This window comes from Scleropages formosus, chromosome 25, assembly GCF_900964775.1.
Source record: "Scleropages formosus chromosome 25, fSclFor1.1, whole genome shotgun sequence".
Lineage (NCBI taxonomy): Eukaryota > Metazoa > Chordata > Actinopteri > Osteoglossiformes > Osteoglossidae > Scleropages > Scleropages formosus.
The window spans coordinates 8,133,161-8,154,530 of NC_041830.1; the positions used below are offsets into that span (position 1 = coordinate 8,133,161).

At 46.5% G+C, this 21,370-nt stretch overlaps 1 protein-coding gene across 1 annotated transcript; it reads right to left on the reverse strand.

Moving 5' to 3' along the window:
• Nucleotides 1–432: 432 nt before the first annotated feature.
• On the reverse strand, nt 433–18,428 carry dtx2 (deltex 2, E3 ubiquitin ligase). The gene is given in 10 exon segments (XM_029249389.1): nt 433–1,487; nt 1,868–1,957; nt 2,063–2,224; nt 3,148–3,306; nt 7,375–7,436; nt 9,326–9,457; nt 11,786–11,844; nt 14,808–14,875; nt 14,877–15,400; nt 17,442–18,428. Coding segments are annotated over 10 exon segments (1,854 nt in total). The 5' UTR covers nt 17,791–18,428; the 3' UTR covers nt 433–1,238.
• Between the last annotated feature and the right edge of the window lie 2,942 nt (nt 18,429–21,370).

A 21,370-nucleotide genomic window follows, 5' to 3' on the forward strand; every position in this document is an offset into this window, starting at 1 on the left:
TATTTCTGTGCCCTGTGTGTGACTGACATTTATCTGACTTTTCTCCAAGGTTAAAAAAACATTTAGCTACTTGCGCCCATTTACACAGCTGGGTAATTTTTACTTCACTTTAGGGCAAGTACCTTGATCAAGGGCAGCAAGGTTAGGATTCAAACTTCAGTCGTTTTAACACCCCCCCTCCAAAAAAAAAAAAAAAACCTGCAAGTTAAAAACTTTGTTCTCCAAGAATACAAAAAACATTACCAATCCCTTTTAAAAAAAGCCAAGCTTGATTTTTTTTTTTTTTTTACATATTTCATATACATTTATTACATTCACATAATGAATATACCACTGAATTTCCTAAGAGCACTTATCCCAATGCTGACAGTCATAGTTTTGAGAATTTCACAGCTGCAAGTTATTTGCACTCCAACCAAAAAAAAAAAAAAAAAAAAAAAAAAAAAAAAAAAAGTTAATTTTTGGTGGATCCATAAAGATAACATTGCATTGAACTACAGCAGCCGTTTATTTAACGTCCTGTGAGACATGCCACTGGTTCTCCAAAAGGACAAGAATCATGTTTGAGATGATTAAACCCAGAGTGCAAAGTATTACTTGCTTATATTAAACCTACTGTACTGCAGCCAAAGAAAATGTAACTTTCGCACACAAACGTGAACTGAAAAAAAAGTAACGAAAATCCGTAAACAGGTCTTCAAACAAGAGTTAAACAGAACTTGGGAAACACTTTTTCCCCCACAACCCATCTCTGCACTACATCAGGGATATTTTGTAAAAATTCCATTCTAAATTTTAAGAACTCAAGTGAATTGTGAAAATCCATAACTGTGACTAAATGCAAGATTAACAAGGATTAAAGGATTCCAGATTTCAATCCAAACACATACAATTATGCAAATACGCCTAAATATTAAAAGTGTGAAGACATGTATGCTGCTAGTTTTTTTTCATTAAGAAAAATAAATTTTAAACTGATTTTCTAGAAATCTGAAAATATATCCTGGTCTGGGATTCCTGCAACATGTTGTCAACCACTTCCCCACCCCTCCCACTTTTTCCAAAAAAAAAAAAAAAATTATTTGCATTGCATTATTTCTGTAACTGCTGCATACAGGAAAGTTTTACATGTGTTATGCTGAGAATTTCCTCCTTTCTTCCACCTCGTGTTGAAATGGGACTGGGAAAAGAATGCGTGCTGCCAATGCACGCGGGGGAGGCACCAATCACAGTCTACATCATGATGCCCCCTGGTTTTGTCCAACAGATCTGAGGCAGTCTTCAGTAACCCCCTGGGAGGCCAGCTCAGACAGCACATTGTCCAGGTAGTTGGGATCTGGGTACCCGTGACCCGACACGTTGGACATCATCTCTGTCTTGTGGTGGATCTCATTCCACACCACGGTGTCAGCCTCCCCGGTGGTGCTGGACGTCCCCACGGTGAAGATAAGTCGACGGCTCCAGGCCACCTTCAGCAACTCCAGCACCTGGACAATGGGTCAATGTGCTCACAGCGCTCTTCACTATACTGAGGTTCTACACGCGCACACACACTCCTAAGACAGCAAAATTCATCGTCTCTGCTCAGGAATCAGTTACCATGTTGCATTACCTAAATGTGCGGGGAGACCACCACGACAGAAGGCGTATGGAAATCACTAGTGGATAGATTTTAAAGCATTGAGACAGTCTGTTGGCTGGCAAGAAAGCCACCTGCAAATTAATTTCCCTTTCACTTTAATTACCAGAAAAAAACCAACACAGCTTACGACTTTTAAAAATTAAACGCTATTTGGGGAGAGTTTTGGCATGTTGTAACACTGCATTAGGGCGACTCTCCCATGATGCATTGTTTTGTCAGACATACCTTTCGTCCTTTTTCATTGTCAGGGAGGAAGCAGAGGCGTGGGAATCCTCGGCAGGTGTAGGGCTGGCCTGGGTTTGGGTGCTCCGGGCCCTGATGGAGAAGCAGTGAGAACTCAGTGACACCCCCCCCCCGCCCCCAATCATTGCCATAGAACAACGTGCAGAAGGAGGTGCAGCTGCTACGCAGAGCTCTCACCTGGATCCCTGGCGGAATGTTGTATATGATCTGAATGGTGCCGCAGTCAGGGTGCCCAGGCAGCGGCTGAGGGATATTGTAGATTTCCATCTTGCCCTTGGGCTGTGTCCCAGTCTTCTCACCATAGATTGTCTTGCAGGAGGGGCACTGGAGGCTGCCATCCTGCAACAGAAGTTCCAACAGTCACATATCGCAATCATTTTTGACTACACCAGATATGTCTGAGGACTGGTGCTTGAAGGTAATCAATGCTTTTCAGTAATTCTCAAAGAAGGGGAATGCCTTGAGAGCCAACAAACCTGCAACAGGCCAAACATCGGCTGACCCTCAGCTGCTGCACTGATTTGCTAAAAAAGCATTACTATATTTATTCATTCGACATTTTTCTCCAAAGCAACTTGCAAGTTAGAGCCAACAAGCATTTCCCAGCAAATGGAGAGTTATCGGTACAAACCGACAGCTGTCGAAGCTCAGTTTGTTCAACACCAGCATTTCTGCAATCACACAAGTGGTTGCCTGTAGAACTGATAGGAAATGCAAAGGTGATCATGATAAATCATGTTATGCAAGATAATGGAGTAGTTAGATCTGGAGAGAAGTAGGTCTTACAAATTGGTTTTCAGACCCTTACTGAATGCTGAAAGCAATTCAGCAGCTCTGAGGGAGAGGGGCACATACATACTTTTGATTCTGGATGCTTGTGAGTTCAACTACCAAGTGGCCAGAGAAAGAGGAACACACTAGCGACCAGGGTACAGAGAGGCAATCATCTTCCAATGATTTTAGCCATTTACATAGTTCATCCGTTGACAACATGCAGCTTTTCATTGACATCGCCAAGACAAATTGTAACTCGATTCTACATTTGACTGATTTAATCACATCCCTTTGAAATTAGACTGATTCGTTCAAACACTGGATCAAAGCTAATTAAATGCAAACTCAAACACGTTCAGTGGTAAAGCACAACCAGAACCAAAAACTACCGATCCACACAGTCAGACTAAATGTAGGGGCAGAACACTGTACACCGTGAACCGGGTGCTGACCCCACACACACACAAACAGGCATGAAGCAAACAAACCTTATTTCCATTGTTATACATGGCCAGCATGCAGAGCAGGTGCAGCGTGTGTCCACACTTTGTGAACTTGCCCACGCTGTCGGCCGTGACGGCCTGTTCCTCCGGCGAGTCGCTGTAGCCCGAGGGTCCGGAGAGACGCTCCATACAAATAATGCAGTCCTGGAACAAAAGGCAGAGGTACAGGCCATGTTACCAGTTCAACATGGAATGTGACAGCTGCTATCAGGGTGACAGATATTCTGCCTGTTTCTCATCAGTTGAAGTTATAATAGCATACTCAGAGGCACAAATAAAATTGTCTGATATGCAAAATCATGTTGTGTAAAGTTATACTTCAGCGTTTACATTTATCTGATGCTTTTCCCCAAAGCGACTTACAATTATTTACCCATTTGTACAGCTGAGTAATTTTACTGAAGCAATTCAGGGCAAGTACTTTGCTCATGGGTACTACAGCCGGAGGCGAGATTCGACCCTGCGACCTTTGGGTTCGAAGCCAGCAGCTCCAACCACTGCACCACCAGCTGTCCCCATACATTTATTACCACCTTGAAGCCTTCACCATCCTGAATACAGTCAATACACAGTTATCACACGTTAGTATGATGTCATTCACAACTGTGCCACTTTTAACCATGCTTGCAAATGCTCACTTCAGGGATCACACCCACAGGTGTATTTATGAATGCACGTCTCCAGCTAAAGCTAAGAATAAACCTACGAGTTACGAATATAAGCCTGCGCACACTGCTTTCCACCATATAGTGCATAAATACAGCGTGCATTTATACCATAACTACATATCGCCCTTTCCCACCTATTGATCTACAACAGTACCAATGCACCACCCATACAGAACAGGACACATCCCAGAAAGAGAGGTCAGTGGACAAGTACAGTTACCAGCATCATTTCTGGGCTGTAAACTTTACGGTCAATCAAGCTATGACTGCACATCACGACATTTGTTTTCCCTAACTACACGGCGCATGACTCCCAAGCAGCGGTTGCTTGCTGCACTCCCTGAAAACAGATGGTGTTCCTGCCAGTTCAGCTGATGTGGATGTTGCTAACACAAGGTGTAAAATTTCATTTTTTTGCCAGCTACAGAGGTGCAAATCTATTTTCAGACACAGCAAAAAAAAAAAAAAAAAAAAAAAAAAAAAGTGAACGTCACATGAAAGGGACCAGGAGTGGTTGCAACCTTTTTAATATGAAATGCATACACTCATATATAACAATGGACAGCCATATTATGTGTTGGAGTCTACCCCGGTGAATGAGAGGGTCATCTCCCTACGCCTTCGGGTCAGGGAACGGTCTCTCACTGTCGTTTGTGCTTATGCGCCTAGCGGCAGTGTAGAGTACCCGGCCTTTTTAGAGTCCCTGGGGGGCGTGCTGGAAAGCGCTCCCACTGGGGACTCTGTCGTTCTACTGGGGGACTTTAACGCCCACGTGGGCAGCGACAGTGATACCTGGAGGGGCGTGATTGGGAGGAACGGCCTCCCTGATCTGAACCCGAGCGGTGAGTTGTTATTGGATTTCTGTGCTAGTCGCGGTTTATCCATAACAAACACCATGTTCATGCATAAGGGTGTCCACCAGTGCACTTGGCACCAGGACACCCTAGGTCGGAGGTCGATGATCGACTTTGTAGTCGTTTCTTCTGACCTTCGGCCATATGTCTTGGACACTCGGGTGAAGAGAGGGGCTGAGCTGTCAACTGATCACCACCTGGTGGTGAGTTGGATTCGATGGCGGGGGAAAAAGCTGGACAGACCTGGCAGGCCCAAACGCATAGTGAGGGTCTGTTGGGAACGTTTGGCGGAGGCCCCTGTCAGAGAGGTCTTCAACTCCCACCTCCGACAGAGCTTCAACCAGGTCCCGAGGGAGGTGGGGGACATTGAGTCTGAATGGACTATGTTCCGCTCCTCCATTGTCGGTGCGGCTGTTCGGAGCTGCGGCCATAAGGTCTCCGGTGCCTGTCGCGGCGGCAATCCCCGAACACGGTGGTGGACACCGGAAGTAAGGGATGCCGTCAAGCTGAAGAAGGAGTTCTATCGGGCCTGGCTGGCTCATGGGACTCCTGAAGCAGCTGACGGGTACCGACGGGCCAAACGGAGCGCGGCTCTGGCAGTCGCCGCGGCAAAAACTCGGGCTTGGGAGGAGTTCGGTGAGGCCATGGAGGAAGACTTTCGGTCGGCCTCAAAGAGATTCTGGCAAACCGTCCGGCGACTCAGAGGGGGGAAGCGGTGTTCCACGAACACTGTTTACAGTGGAAGTGGTGCGCTGCTGACCTCAGCTGAGGATGTTCTCGGGCGGTGGAAGGAGTACTTTGAGGATCTCCTCAATCCCTCCGACACGCCTTCCGTAGAGGAAGCTGAGGCTGGGGACTCGGAGGGGGACTTGTCCATTACCCTGGCTGAAGTTGCTGAGGTAGTCAAAAAACTCCTCGGTGGCAAGGCTCCGGGGGTGGATGAGATCCGCCCCGAGTTTCTCAAGTCTCTGGATGTTGTGGGGCTGTCTTGGCTGACACGCCTCTGCAGCATCGCGTGGAGTTCGGGAACGGTGCCTCTGGACTGGCAGACCGGGGTGGTGGTCCCTCTTTTTAAGAAGGGGGACCGGAGATTGTGTTCCAACTACAGGGGGATCACACTCCTTAGCCTCCCTGGGAAAGTCTATGCCAGGGTACTGGAAAGGAGAATCCGACCGATAGTCGAACCTCGGATTCAGGAGGAGCAATGCGGTTTTCGCCCTGGCCGTGGAACACTGGACCAGCTCTATACCCTCACTAGGGTGTTGGAGGGTTCGTGGGAGTTTGCCCAACCAGTCCATATGTGTTTTGTGGACCTGGAGAAGGCATTCGACCGTGTCCCTCGTGGCATCCTGTGGGGGGTGCTTCGGGATTATGGGGTTCGGGGCTCGTTGCTACGGGCTGTTCGTTCCCTGTATGACCGGAGCAGGAGCTTGGTTCGCATTGCCGGCAGTAAGTCAGACCTGTTCCCGGTGCATGTTGGACTCCGCCAGGGCTGCCCTTTGTCACCGATTCTGTTCATTATCTTTATGGACAGAATTTCTAGGCGCAGTCAGGGAACGGAGGGTGTCTGTTTTGGTGGCCGCGAGATCTCGTCTCTGCTTTTTGCGGACGATGTGGTCCTGTTGGCTTCATCAAGTCAAGACTTGCAGCGTGCACTGGGGAGGTTTGCAGCCGAGTGCGAAGCGGCGGGGATGAGAATCAGCACCTCCAAATCCGAGGCCATGGTTCTCAGTCGGAAAAAGGTGGATTGCTCCCTCCGGGTTAGGGGGGAGTTGCTCCCTCAAGTGGAGGAGTTTAAGTATCTCGGGGTCTTGTTCACGAGTGAGGGAAAAATGGAGCGGCAGGTCGACAGACGGATCGGTGCGGCGTCTGCAGTAATGCGGTCATTGTACCGGTCTGTTGTGGTGAAGAGGGAGCTGAGTCGTAAGGCGAAGCTCTCAATTTACCGGTCGATCTACGTTCCTACCCTCACCTATGGTCATGAACTCTGGATCATGACCGAAAGAATGAGATCGCGGATACAAGCGGCAGAAATGAGTTTCCTCCGCAGAGTGGCTGGGCGCACCCTTAGGGATAGGGTGAGGAGCTCAGTCACCCGGGAGGAGCTCGGAGTAGAGCCGCTGCTCCTCCGCATCGAGAGGAGCCAGTTGAGGTGGCTCGGGCATCTGTTCCGGATGCCTCCTGGACGCCTCCCTGGGGAGGTGCTCCGGGCTTGTCCCACTGGGAGGAGGCCTCGGGGCAGACCCAGGACACGTTGGAGAGACTATGTCTCCCGGCTGGCCTGGGAACGCCTTGGGGTTCCCCCAGAGGAACTGGAGGAGGTGTGCGGGGAGAGGGAGGTCTGGAGTACTCTGCTCGGACTGCTGCCCCCGCGACCCGGCCCCGGATAAAAGCGGAGGAAGATGGATGGATGGACAGCCATATTAATAGTTACCATAGACTGCTTTATAAGAGCAGACAAAAACACTCGACTATGAAACCAAACCAACGATAAGCTACATATGTGCCCATTCAAGTGCACCTCAGTGAAGCGGTGCTTTAACAAGTGGTATCTGATTCTACCTTCAGATTAACATGGATGGTCCTTAACTGCTGTTATAAACTAGGTTGTGAAAGCAGTCATACAGGTTTAGGCAAGAGCTTCTTCAATTTACAGGTGTGTGTGAGTGAGAGAAGAGAGAGAAACAAACCTCTTCGGGGGGGAGAGTCACTTTCTCCATGTACTTCTGGATCACCTCCACTGGTTTCAGCTCTGGCGATAAAAATTTATGGACATTAACATTGTATTGATCATCAAAAGTCCACAAAATTACACTTAATATAATGCTTTAGCTAAATTCTGCGATCCTTTCCAGTTTCAATACAATACGCAGCTTTCACAGTTCACCAAAATGCTCACCGCCAAGAAACGTCAAGTCAAAATTACAACTAATAACGAAAGCAAAACACGACATTACGAATGTAACCTTTTCACAAAACTCACGCCCAACATGACAATCAAAACTATTCCCATAAAATACTTCTCAAATGAGCAGGAAATGGCATTTTGAAACAGGCAGGGAAGACAACAGTTTTGCACTTTGAACTGAGAATTTAAAGCACCTTTCTTTAATAAGGAATCACACGTTGTAAAAGCGAATTGTGTAGTTACATAAAATTTCCCAGCATAAATGCAACACTCCAAAACCAAACAATACAACCTAACGCTTTGGAGTATTCACCAATATGTACACACACACACACACACACACACACACACAGACACACCCAAACCATGACAAGTGAACTATAATTAAGGATATTAAGCAGGAGAACATACTAAGAAACGGCACACATTACAGAGAACACAATTACTTGTCATGTGTGACAGTCCATTTAGGGATCTGAAACTGCAGCCCAGAGAAGCCACACTGCTACAGGTTTCAGAATAGATTTTATTAGGGACTTATTCACACCTGACATAAAAGATGAGTGCATTTTACAGACATTTTTTTACTTCTACAAAGCCATTCAGAACTGAGAATCCAGTCAAAACATGAACTCCTCTGTGGCTTCCACACACTGGACCCACTAACTCCTGGCCAGACACAGAGAAACTATAGGTTATTGCACAAAGTGAGCTTTTCTAGAAAAATCACACATCAGGCAGCCCATTAAGGGGGGGGGGAGAAAACTTGAGTGAACCAGTACCATTCCACAAGGTCTCAATACTGCAAGTTTCCCCATTCGTGACTAACTATTCTCTACATATGAACAAAAGCATGTGAAGTGTTAACAGGCCAAGAGATAACAGGCGTTTATCAATACGAAGGGAAAATCTGCAAGAGACAGACAAAAGCAACATGAAGCTTAGCTATGCAAAGCACATCTTCACAAGCAAACATGGTACAGGGAAGAACTGGTACAGACATGGCACTATATGGGGCTGTTGGTGGGGGCGGGGGGGGGATGCTGGACATCACCAAAAATGCCTAATATTGCTTTCATTTCATGGATCCACAATAGTTTTGTGTTTCTAGCACACAAAGATGTAAAGCCCCAGGATGCCCAATGAGATCTCAAACATATCACTTCTGTATTTGAGCCGAGCCATACTTTGTCATTCCTCGGCTTTTTAAAAAATAAAAAATAAAAAAAATCCCAGTTCCTCTGACGAGTGAAAAGTTTAGCAGTACACATCGATTTGCAACAACATAGCCTATAAAATGAATATTGTAAAACCATGCAAGTTGCCTTTTATCTACAATTTAGTTGTCTAACGGTGACAAAGGTATTTCATAGAGTGGACTAATAATGTGGTGGAATTCACAGCTGTCAGTATAACTTCCACATTATGATTCCGTTCACGTCAAGAGTGGGAAAAAAAAATGTATTTCCTATCACTAACATCACAGGGGTAAAGTTATTCTGACTGCCGACTAAACAGTTTGGTCGGAACTTGAGCAAAAAACACTGGGGGAAAACCTACAAGATCAAGACTTCCTTGACATTAAGAATCCCCATTAGTTTAACTTCAGACCACAACGTGAAGAAGTCAAACGCAAACATCGGAAGAGGGCGCAGACTCAAGCTCTGCTGGGTGGGGAGGACATTAATGCCAAAGCACTAAGCTAGCTGTGCAACGTGAGCGAGTGTAGCTACCTGTCCTGTGTTTCTTTGCGCTCCTAACGTTGCCGTGCGCTTTGGTGGGCCTGCTCGGGAGGCGCTGCGGGAGGGGGGCGCTCGTGAGGCGAACTCCAAGTCCCGCTGCCGACATCAAAATGGAAGCCATGCCTGGAGAGGCCATGCCAGCAGGGACATGCGGGGCGGGGGGGGGGGGGGGTAAAAGGGAGGGGTGGAGAGGAGAGACCCGGATGATGAATAATATGGGGCAACTGAAAAAATATACACACACACACACACCCCGAGTAACAGAGCAGGGACTGGGGAAATGTAGCAAGGTATGGAAAAGCCTACAACAGGACCTCACTTCGATTCCTGCAGTAATGGATGGAGCGAGAAATCAAATTTAAAAAAAAAATGCATAAAAAACAAAGATCAATTAAATAACTTATGAATGAATACTGCCATCTCTCCGTCGAGTTAAACTGAACGTGTCCAGCCAAAACTACATCCCCGATAAATCACGTAAAAGACTCAAAATGGAATAAGGTTAGAAGAGAATAATTTCATTGTATTAAAGAGTAAGAATTTTTGGTCAGTCCGCCAACTAAAAAATTAATTTCCCAAAGAGCAAATTCAGTCAGTGAACTCCTGTAACAGCTAAAAATTTCCTAAGATCATGTTCCAAAGATCTGAATTAGGCTTGGTTCTGGATGCATCTGGACTAGGTCACCGATGTGTCAAATTAGTCAAACCCTGTTCAGCATCTTCCATAGCCTAGGGGCCGATCAAAACAGAGGCCGCCTGCGCTGGTCGGCGGCCAAGTCAACTCCACTAAACCCCATCCTTCCTTCCTGAACCGAAGGCATGAACACCGACAAGGGGGTTCCGCCAGCGGAGAACTCGGACCCAGAGGGTCGAGGCTCGGATGCGTGACCATCCCACCCCGCTACCTACTAGATCTGCAATCATATTCTCTGAACGTGACAAGGTACAAGCTTACTCGAACGATGCTCATTCAACTAGTGAAACAATGAACAGAAACATTCATCCCACCCCGTATCCTTATTAAAACTACAACCTGAATTTTGTTTTTGATCACATTATAGAATGCAGACTAAGAACTAACATCTGGTAAGGAAGTGCATTTAACTACTGCGATTCACACAAAACGCTCCCTCTGAAGAAATCTGGTTGACCCATGTCTAAGCTTCTTCAGAGAAGATGGATATTACATGATCTGATCACATTTTTAGGTCTTGGCCAGTATTACATGACCACCCCATACTAAATATGGTAACTGTTTGCCCTTGCATTGCATTATGTATATTTGCAATTTCAATATGAGTTGTGCTGTTAATGTTCTTTTTTTTTAAAAAAAAAATACTACTGCATTACTCTGCGCGCACAAGAAATAGGATAATGACGTGCTTTCCACAACTGAACTTTCTCCTGTCTGTGAGCACCAGTAACCCGATTTATTTCCTGCAATCTCTAAGAACCTAGAAAGCGCACATGGCTGCAAGCAAAGCAAGCCTGTTTACAACATCACAATCCAATCGTTTTTTTTTCTCAGCAATGGAAAAACAAACTGTGAATCCATTTCAAAGACGGGCCCAGGCGAAGGTCATCGGTTGTCGTACGCGTTATAAAAAAAAACCCTATAATCAACACAGAGGATAATATGAAACTTCAAAAAAGCCAGAGTCCATGTAATTGCACTGCTAAATGTCAAATGGAAAAGTAAATCAATGACATCATTTCCTTTCAAACCCTAAAATGTCCACATTGTTTCAGACATAAGACACCCCACTAATTCCACTCCAACTTCATGTCCTCAGCGGGGAAAAAAGAAAAAACCGGACACATCCAGCGCTACAGGAAGTGGCCATTATTACAGTAAATCACAGCCGAGATGATACCGAAAACCACCACCTTGCAATCAAACTGCTCACTTAGACCCTAAAATAGCCTGGCGCTGGCCAGGGTCGCTGGGGAAGCCCTTTATGGCTTGGATCTGTGCAAATGCAATTAGTGATTTCTGAAAGACAAAGATCCTGCCCAAACAAATTAAAATATCTAGAAAATATAACTCAGAAAATACAAAAACGCACAAACATGCACACAGAGTACACCCACACACGCACACACACACACACACACACACACACCAAGATGAAATACTGGTAGTTTTGGGAGTTTAGAGGGGAGGGGACCCATCATGTCCATGTGACATTAAAGAGCAGAAAGTTTTTTGACACAGGATTACATCAGCGGTAAAGTACCCAACTAGAACACTTGTTTCACTAGATGAGAGGCTGGCACTCGCAGGGTGTTTACCAGCAGCGGTGACATACTTTTTGCAGGAAAACAGCCTTCCATAACATAAATCAACCATTTATGCCAGTAATCTATAAGATGAAATGCACTGTAATGCTTATCAAATCGTGTCAGAGAGCCGTGTCTTTTTTCCTGCATCTTCGGCGCGCAGAAGTTTACCTGCTAGAGCCGAGCTCACGCTGGTAGACCCGTTCATCTGCACCGGGACTGTCGGAATGCTGGGGGAAAACACACAAAGAGACGAGCGGTAATTAGAAGCTCGGAACAATACGCAAAAAGACAGGCCGCGTGATGTTAGAGCATTTTCTTTATCTACAAATTGCATCTTTCCTGTTTACTCGTTTGAAAGCCACAAGGAGGTCGACCTCGGCCGAGAAGCTAGACGGCTCCGAGAGCGACGCGTCTCTCGCTCGCGACACACCTACGCGCGCGCAACTGACAGACGGTCGCACAAACGCGCGCCTCGGGCCTCCAAGAGAGGGACGATTCTACATAATTGAACGCGAAAGTCCTGTACAAGAGCAGCCCCCCCCCCAAGATATAAGCAGCAAACTCTGGCGGCACAGTCGGCAGGATGAGGAATTATCTGAGGAGCGTAATAATGACCTCTTTGTTTTAGATCATTCATAAATGATCCCTTCACTTGAGAAGGGACAGAAAACCCAGCTATTATCAGATGAGGGAAGGATGGATTCTGCAATTTTACAGGAAGACAGTCAGTCACACGCACTGGGTACTATGCTAAAATTAATCCCCCTCCCCCTTGACGCAGCTCCTGTGACCTTGCAGAAAAATCACGGCCAGGATCACGACCCGAAACAAAGGAACCCTAAATCAGGGCCTTCCTCCCTCTGTCCCCCGGTACCACATCCGACCTCCCTGCTTCCTGGCGTTGCCGGCGATTAGCTCTGATGGCGTGGAACAAGCACCGGGTCACGAGCACCACGCTCCACCAAACACACGCACACAGCATTCCTACTGCGGCAATAAGGGAATAAGATCGCCTTTCCAAAAGATCCACAAGCAGCATGCTTTGCAAAACCTTTGCGTACTCCAACTTTTTTTTGTACATGTCCACATATACATATTCATGAAGCCCAAAACGGAGGGGGGATGGGAAAAGCAGCAGCATTTCCTCTGGCACATCTCCTACCGAGACAACGGATTTGTGTGTCTGTCCCCTGAAATGGCACAATCTTTGCTTTTCCCCAGATGTCTGGAATAGATGTGCAAGTCGAAAGGACCGAACGGCAGCACGCAAAGCGCTCCCAACCACAAAACTGCACGCTTCACTTCAATGATCCCACTAACCCCGTGCACAGCTTTTGATTTACATTTCATTCGCTGCAAACATGACTCACAAGCAACAGCCAACAGCTGGAATACCGTTATTTCATTGAAGCCGTGGAAATAAAAGGCTGGGAAACGCTTTGCCGTTCCCGCAAGTCCACCCCAACGGACCCATTCATTCTGAGTCTCTGCGTTTAATATCCCAGAATCTCTACATTCTCTGAGGATATCCAAAAGCGACAGGGTCGAAAGAAAAAAAAGCGTTCGAAGTTCAACGCTAATAGGGTTAATAAAACCCTACACGATTTCACCCATTTACACAGCTGTGGGTATTTTACTGACAACTGGCCTTCAGCTTTCATTTAGCCTCAGAATAAACAACTTCAAAAAGCAAAAATCTAGCAAGTGTCACTTGAGCAGCAATACCATCTCCGCTTTAATCGCACTGAAACAGTTTAATTCAGCAGCTGGATCAGCATTTAAGCAAGAGAACAAAGATGTCAGCAGTACCATATATGCCTACAGTATTAATTACGCATACCTCTCACAGGGGTTAAAATAAACAGAGCTGACCGTATTACACAGGTAATCTTCTAAACCATCGGCAGGCTATATTTGCCGCACAAATACATAGAAATTCTGCTGCTCTCATTAGGGAAAACCCAGAACAAAGAATTTAGGTGAAACAGTTCAGGTTAACCCAACTTACAAGTTTCCACCCATTCAAAGTCATCTGGGGCAAAAGCATCACCTAATAAAACATACAAGCGTTTCTCCAAAAGGTCCTATTTAGCACTTCTACTTCTGGTCATACTTTGTCACGAAGAACAACAACTAAGGGTTAAGGCTCCCCCAACCCCCCATCTCCTGACACCTAGGAGTATATTTGTAGATCGTAATCTAGTGCTGTTAATTCTTTATATACACAAAAAAGTAAGCTGATCCCTTCTTATGAGGAAACCGTAAAACGTCAAACTCAAATAAACCTTCCCTCCTGTTTACGGTAAGGAAACCGTCTTAATTAGGAGTACAGTTAGACAGCTAGTATCTACAATGCCTTAGATCCCGAACAAACCCCATCAATGCGGACGTATGCAATCGAGACACACAGACGTCAATCTCTCTATCGTGAACGAAGACGACCGTATGAAAACGAGGGCACGCAAGCTGGCTTAGGAGAAAAGAGCAGCAGCTAAAAACAGCCAAGGAAACCTATGCATATTATTCAGTCAGCTGCGCGCTCATTCTTTCCACATCCTCTTTATTATAAGCGACATTTAAGGACATCGATCTGGAGACAATTACACACATTTCTTCAAAATTTATTTATCCTGAGAATGTGTCATGGACGAAGGAAGAGTTTGACCTTGAAGTAGCACTGAGCCCAAATTAGAGTATTTCAGCATTAGTACCAAATACTTTGTCCTGAAAACACAGAAGGGTGTGGGTTGTACAGCAACAATACATTATACATCAACAGTTTTATAAGCACTCATATAAGCGGAGTGGTTCAACATCACTTTGTATGCATGTTTCGACATTCTATGTATGGAGGCTTAGTTAAGGAGTCCAGTTGAAATGCATCCATATATTGCGTAAATTGAATTTACTTGGTAGGACTGAATCCCGTTCCCTTCCTCATTCCAGGAACGACTACATTCGGAATGGAATTTAGCAACTAGGCTCAACCATTACTTTCGGCAGCCAGGTAGCGCTTTGGCTGCTTTGACATTACCGCTCGTGTTTGAAAGAAAGCCCATAAACTGTATAACCCTTCAGTATCTTCTAAGCACAGCAGGTAAATCTTATTTTTACAGAACCGACAAAATCATGTAATTCTACCGTCACTAACCGTGATGGGTGGGTGGGCATTCGCTGTGTGTCATCCTACCTGAGGCTGCTGCTATGGCTGGAGAAGTTACTGGCTCCGGAGGAGGTGGCCGGCGTCCACGGCCCCCCCCCAGGCCGTGCCACCCACAGAGAGCGGCCTTCGGGGGTACGGGGAGTAGACCGAGGCAGGGCTGCTACTTGGAGCCCGTACGGGCCCCTGCGAAGTGGGCCGGCCTGCCTGCCCCGAAGAGAAGGAGTGGCGCGATCGGCTGGGAACGGGTCCACCGCCGCTGCCGGCGCCCGCACCTCCACCCAGGCACTGCTGGCAGGAGCAGGCTGGACCCGAGTGGATGACCGAGGCGGGGGCCGGAACGGCCGGTGGATAAGGCTGCCCGATGCGCCTGCGCACCTGCCGCTGATAGCCGGAGGCCCTGTTCACCTGCGCCATCGCCCGCAGGTCCACCACGTAGTTGTAGCCTTGGGGACCGAGATCCACAGCCACCTGCCGTGCCTGGTAGCCATGCTCCAGCATAATGGAGGTGCGCATCTCGTAAGGCGTCCAGCCCCCTTCGTCGTTCGCCCACTCCCAGTACATGCCACTTCCCAGGATAGAGGACGGGGGGAACAGGCTGCGACGTACGGAGCGCATTTTCCCTAGGCGGCAAAAGAACGGGGTCAGCTTCTCACCTGCAAAACACCACCTTCGGCAATTGTAAGCCTCTGCATTTTGAGGTCCCTGGGGCCAAATATACAGTGACAGGGCAACCAAAAAAAAAAAAAAAAACACCACACAATGATGACCCCTCTTTTTCTATTTAAACCAAATTTAACATTTAATCAAAAAGGAAAAAAACCATAATAAATAATATTTAGACGCTGCGCAACAATGTTGTTCGGAAAAATGGAATAAGTATCTCGGCGATTCCATCACGCTGGAAAGGGCGCGTTTCCACAATCCGACTGCCAACGAAAGCAGCGCCCATAAAACGTGAACATCCTGTTGTGGGCAGGTGTAGCACCGCGTAAAATGGTTTGCGTTTCCTTGTTTTCTCTCATTTCCCGTCCTTTTCATCATCTCCATACACAGCTGTTTTGAACCACTCACCCCCAGAGTACTGGTGCGCCAATAAAAACCGCAAGGTACCTGAGCCGCGCATTAACGTACATCACTGTTAACATTATTTTTCAGGGTCTATAGCATAATATATTTAAGCTTGAGTGCCAAAAAAAATTGCCTTTACGGCTAATAAGAGACAGCACTATAGAATAGAGCATCTAGAGCCAATCCCTTGCGATATAAGGGTTCTGGGTTCACGTCCGCACTCCTGCTGCAGAAGCACTGATCGAGGTACTTTCCCTGAATAGGTAGAGCAAGAATACCCTGCTGTAAAAATAGGTAAATTCCTGATGACATTTTAAGTCACCCTTGAGAAAGATGTCAAAGACATCTGACGAAGGGCACTAGAGCAGGAGGTGGGATTCTAACCTGGGTCATTCAAGCCCAAAGCTATGAGCTCAAAGCACTGCACCGCCTGCTGCTCCAAAAACTGACCACTTTGTTATTCAAGTGATTATTCAAGCTATTTACACACTACGGCATTCTTACAGCACCCTTTGAGGAAGAGTACCTTCATCGACGGTATTACAGCTGTGGCAGTGAGAGGGATTTGAACCGACAACCTTCAGATTACAAGGCTGTCCTGACCTACTGCTCTGCTATCAGCAGCCTTTCACTCCTGATACATCCAGAGCAGAACTCTTGTAAAATGTTCGCAGATGTGGGTCCAGTAAATGTTCCGAACCAAATCGACTCCACTGCTTTCCCGCCTTGTTTCTAACTTCTTTAAGTTTTAAAGTATTGAATTATTTTGTACAGGAGGGTATTCTTACGGGGGTCAGAATTCTTATTACCGCTGCATGAGTTGTGTTTGACCCATCAAAGCATTCCCATGATTCTCCTCTCATCTCATCTCTCTCCTTCAACTACCCGTATCAAGTTCAAGACTCCTTGCGGCTTAGGCCACCAGCAGATCAGCTCCACAATGCCTACAGTTCCTGAAACCCCCCCACCCCCCAACCCAGACCACCCCTGTGGCCACTTGGTGGTCCCACACAAACAAGAGATCCAAAAAAAAAAAAGTTCTCAGTTCTGGCTCCAGCATGGCACAATGCACTCCCCCCCTCTCTCTCTCTCTCTCTCAGAACTGCTGAATCCCTCTCAGCATTCAAGAGGGGTCTCAAAACATCTCTTCCAGGTCCACTTTTGATCTCATGTCTACTCCAAAAACTTCCACTATACCACCTTGAAATAAAATCACTCCCTACCAGTACTATACACAGCTAGTCATGTAATGTGTACAGGTTTAAAACAATTTTTTTTTTTTTTTTTTTTTTTTTTTTTTACAGTGACTGTACTTTAAGTGTTAGTGACGTCTCAGTGAAACACTTCTGCTGTACATCACGGAGAAGAGCATCTGCAAAATAAAAAGGATGTAAAGGGGGGGTTACCTTGATAAAGTACTAGGGCATGGGGAGAATGGGATGTGAACCAATAATATCCTTCAGGCAACAAATCAAGTTCTGTAGGTGCTGTCTAGTAACATGTAAAAAAAATAAATAAATAAAATAAATTTTTAAAAGCCTAGAGAAGGTGTGTGAATGGAGGAGCAGTGACACGCACACGGCACAGACCTACCCGTGTCCTGGCGGAACTGCTTGAGGCTGGGGATGTCGATGATGTAGGGCGCCAGGCCGGGCTCCGCGTGCCCCAGGGGGATGCTGGTGGCCGCGGGTCCGGCAGCCCGGGCCCCTCGCTGTCCCGAAAGGCACTGCTCGATGTAGGCGCTCACCTGGCCGCTGTAGGGGCGCCACAGGCCCTGGTCGTCCTGCCACTCCCACACTGCCACGGCGGGCGGTCCCTGGCCCGCTAGGGGGACGCCGGGGACCGGCGGGACGGGTGGTGGCGGCGGCGGCGCTGGCGGTGGTCCTGGCGGGCCGCTCCACGACCCGCTGTCCGCCGGAGCCGAACCGGACGCTGCAGCCATTTCACCAGCACCACGCACGCCACGCGCCCGAACGTAACAGCAACGGCCCGTAACTGTTAGCGCTACTGGCGGGACGGCTCGCGCGCTTCGCGGCAGAGCGCCGTCATCTCACTCAGCACCGCGCAAACCGAGCTCAACAACCAACCGCGTCGCCTCACTCCGCCGGTTGACACACACACACACACAAACACACACGTCGAATGACTTTGTGTTGAAATGCAGCGCTACCCAAAGCGACACGGACGCCCCGGGAGTCACGGAGCAGCAGTAGTAGCGGGACGGAAAACGAACCGCATCCGCCGCGCCGCCACCACCACCAAGTTGATAGAGCTAACAGCTCGCGAGGATTATATTCCCAACAACGCGCAGCAGCGCAAGTCAAGTGCACCGTCACAAATGCTGCACTAAACTTCGCGAACACGGGGCCCGAATGCAGCTACGCATATTTGTTGGCGCGGGTGCGCTGCTATTCTAGTGTAAACCGCATCGCAGGCCCGACTGATTTGTTGTGTATCCAAGCCAAGGCACCTTCCGGAGTAAGAAACCAGCAAACCGCACTTCGTTTCTTTGCAGGGGACCTCGGAACGGGCACCACTCGTAAACTACACTACGGAACACCCGTCGAATGCGAAACGTTCCTGACGTCTGACGCGACTTGTAGTTTTTAAAGGGACACCGGTCAAAGGGGAAACTGGGACGTGTAGTTTTTAAACTGACCCCGAAAAATGGAGCCTTCCGAAGATAGACTTGTAGTTTTCAAAGGAGCAGCAATTCAGATGGAAGCTGGGACTTATATTTTTTAAGTTGACAAAATAAAGCCTGCGCAAGAGCTTCTCGGACGTGTAGTTTTTAGGATCACAACGAGTTAAAGGATCTTTTGGACTTCTGGTTTTTAAAGCGACAGCGGATCAAAGCCCCTCTGGGACTTGTAGTTTTTAACATGACAGTTGACAGTGACGCGCGCGTCAAGTTACGTTTTCTTTAATAGTGCAGGCCTATATGTCGTAGTATTTAATATTCTCAAATATTATCCCACTGCATGTTTTGTACTGCAAAGTTAGAGTAAAAACCGATACGTATAAACAAGTAACTATTATTTTTCTATTTTAAGGATACTGATCATGGGTTTGTAAAGTTTGCGTTACATTTGTGCAAGGAATTAGGACTTGATTTTGATGCAAAATGTAATTCTGAAAATAGCATATTTTGCTGAAAATATCTAAGTTTTCATTGGTCGTACTGAATTTCCCTTAAATCATCAGGCTACATGAACAGACTGAAAAAAATGCAGAGGAAGCGGAAAGAATGTGTTTTTCTCAAATGAGAATATTAAACACTACATAATCACATATCAGACAGCTGTGAAAATATTGTTTCTAACATTGCAGAAATACATTGTTGTGGTTTTGCCCATCAGTTTTAATAATTCCCAACCACTACAAGAGGCTTGAAGGAGAAACAAAAATATAGACCTTTTTGTTGAGATCCTATAGATTTTGCAGTCACTGTTGTCAGATGTTTACATTTTTATTTATACTAGTGTTTTTGTGATACGTAATAACCTGTACAAGTAAATGCTTATATTTATCTATGCTAATGACAACTTTGTATAATTTTCTGAAGAACAGAATCCATCCATTCATTCATTTTCAACAATCACTTGTCCTGATCAGGGTCGCGGTGGACCGGAGCCTATCCTGGAAACATTGGCGCAAGACCGACCGGGGAGAAACACTCTGGATGCGATGTGAAGAACAACACTGATTGATTTTGTTTTTAACAATGAGGTGATGTGATGGGTTGCAATGTTTATGAATAAGGGGGGTGCGGTGGCGCAGTGGGTTGGACCGCAGTCCTGCTCTCCGGTGGGTCTGGGGTTCGAGTCCCGCTTGGGGTGCCTTGCGGCGGACTGGTGTCCCGTCCTGGGTGTGTCCCCTTCCCCCTCCGGCCTTACGCCCTGTGTTGCCGGGTAGGCTCCGGTTCCCCGTGACCCCGTATGGGACAAGCGGTTCTGAAAATGTGTGTGTGTTTATGAATATTTGGAATTTTTTAACAATTACTTTCAAAAAACAGTCAAATCTTCCCTGTGCAAATGACAAAATAAAACAGTTTAAGCTTGTATATGAATAGTAATGAAGTATGGGTTACCACTGTGAATACAGGGATATAACACCGGGTCTAAAATGTATACCTGTCTGAAGTTAGGGCTGGGGTAAGGAAATCTACATACGCTGATCTCGAGTTATATTCACAACCACTTTCTCTTGATGCCTGTGACTTTTTATATGGATCTAAGTGATACATATTCATGCTTAGTCTTCCGAACGCTCATAGAAAAAGCTTGGTTTTCAAAAGGTGATGTCTAATTACTGTAAGATTACCAGGCAGAGGATGCACTGAACTAACAGTGAGCAAATACTTGCAATAAAGGATCCTCACAATTTCAGCCAAGAATATATATTTTTACCCCAAGAATGACATGAGCAGATCATTATTCTAAACCAGCTGCTTAGGGATTCAGAAGATTATATCCGTATGGAGTGTATGGCAAAAGGCATTGTGTTTTAATTCATATACCACCCTTGCCTCTAGGGGGCGATAGAGTACTGTCTTAGTCAAACCTGAGTTTTTTTTTCCATTGTATTACTTTCAAAAAGTACATTTAACCTGATATACATTTAAATAACAGTGTGTTAATAATGGTCAGCTATGTGGTAATGTGTGACATCTTGAAAAGATGAAGCTGGCTTAATATATTTACTGGATTTCTCAGGAGAAAAACAACGGAAAAAAAAAAAGTTGTTTTACTGGAAATGTTGGTTTTCCTTAGTGATTCACTTAGATTCCAGTTTGCCACCTGTTTTTTATCCAGTTTCTGTGCTTCGTCCTGCTTCCCAGGGGCCTCACAACCCAGCAAGTGTCTCTGGCTGGCCTTCATTGCAAGGTCAAGTTCATAAGCGAAGCTGGATTTGTTAAAACATCCAGCATGTTTGAGGCAGTCTGTTTTCCAGTGTATTAGAAGCTAGGCTCCTCCTTAATTATTATTTGCTGCAGTGTTTTTTGTTTACATCTAATTTCGCTTTAACGTTGCCATCTGTGGCACAATTCAGACAGATTCTCTACTAAAGCCCATTGACAGGCATCCATTTGAGATGTTGTGTAAAGACCTGCGGGGGCACAGGGGCGCAGCGGGTCTGGCCAGGTCCTGCTCTCTGGTGGGTCTGAGGTTCGAGTCCCACCTGGGGTTCCTTGTGACGGACTGGCGTCCCATCCTGGGTGTGTCCCCTCCTCCTCCAGCCTTGTGCCCTGTGTTGCCCGGTTAGGCTCCTGCCTGGGACAAGGAGCCTCAGCCATCGTGTGCGTAAAGACCCAAAAAGAGCTGCTCATGCTGAAAAACCTGCAAACTTTGCTGAGCTAAAGCAGTTCTGCATGAAGGAGTGACCCAAAATTCTTCCACGGTGATGTGTCTCTCTGCTCAACAGCTACAGGAAGCATTTAGTTGCAGTCATTACAGCAAAAGGTGGCAAAATTACTTTTTCCACACGTATGACTGTACGTTTCATCTTCTATACAAAGGTGC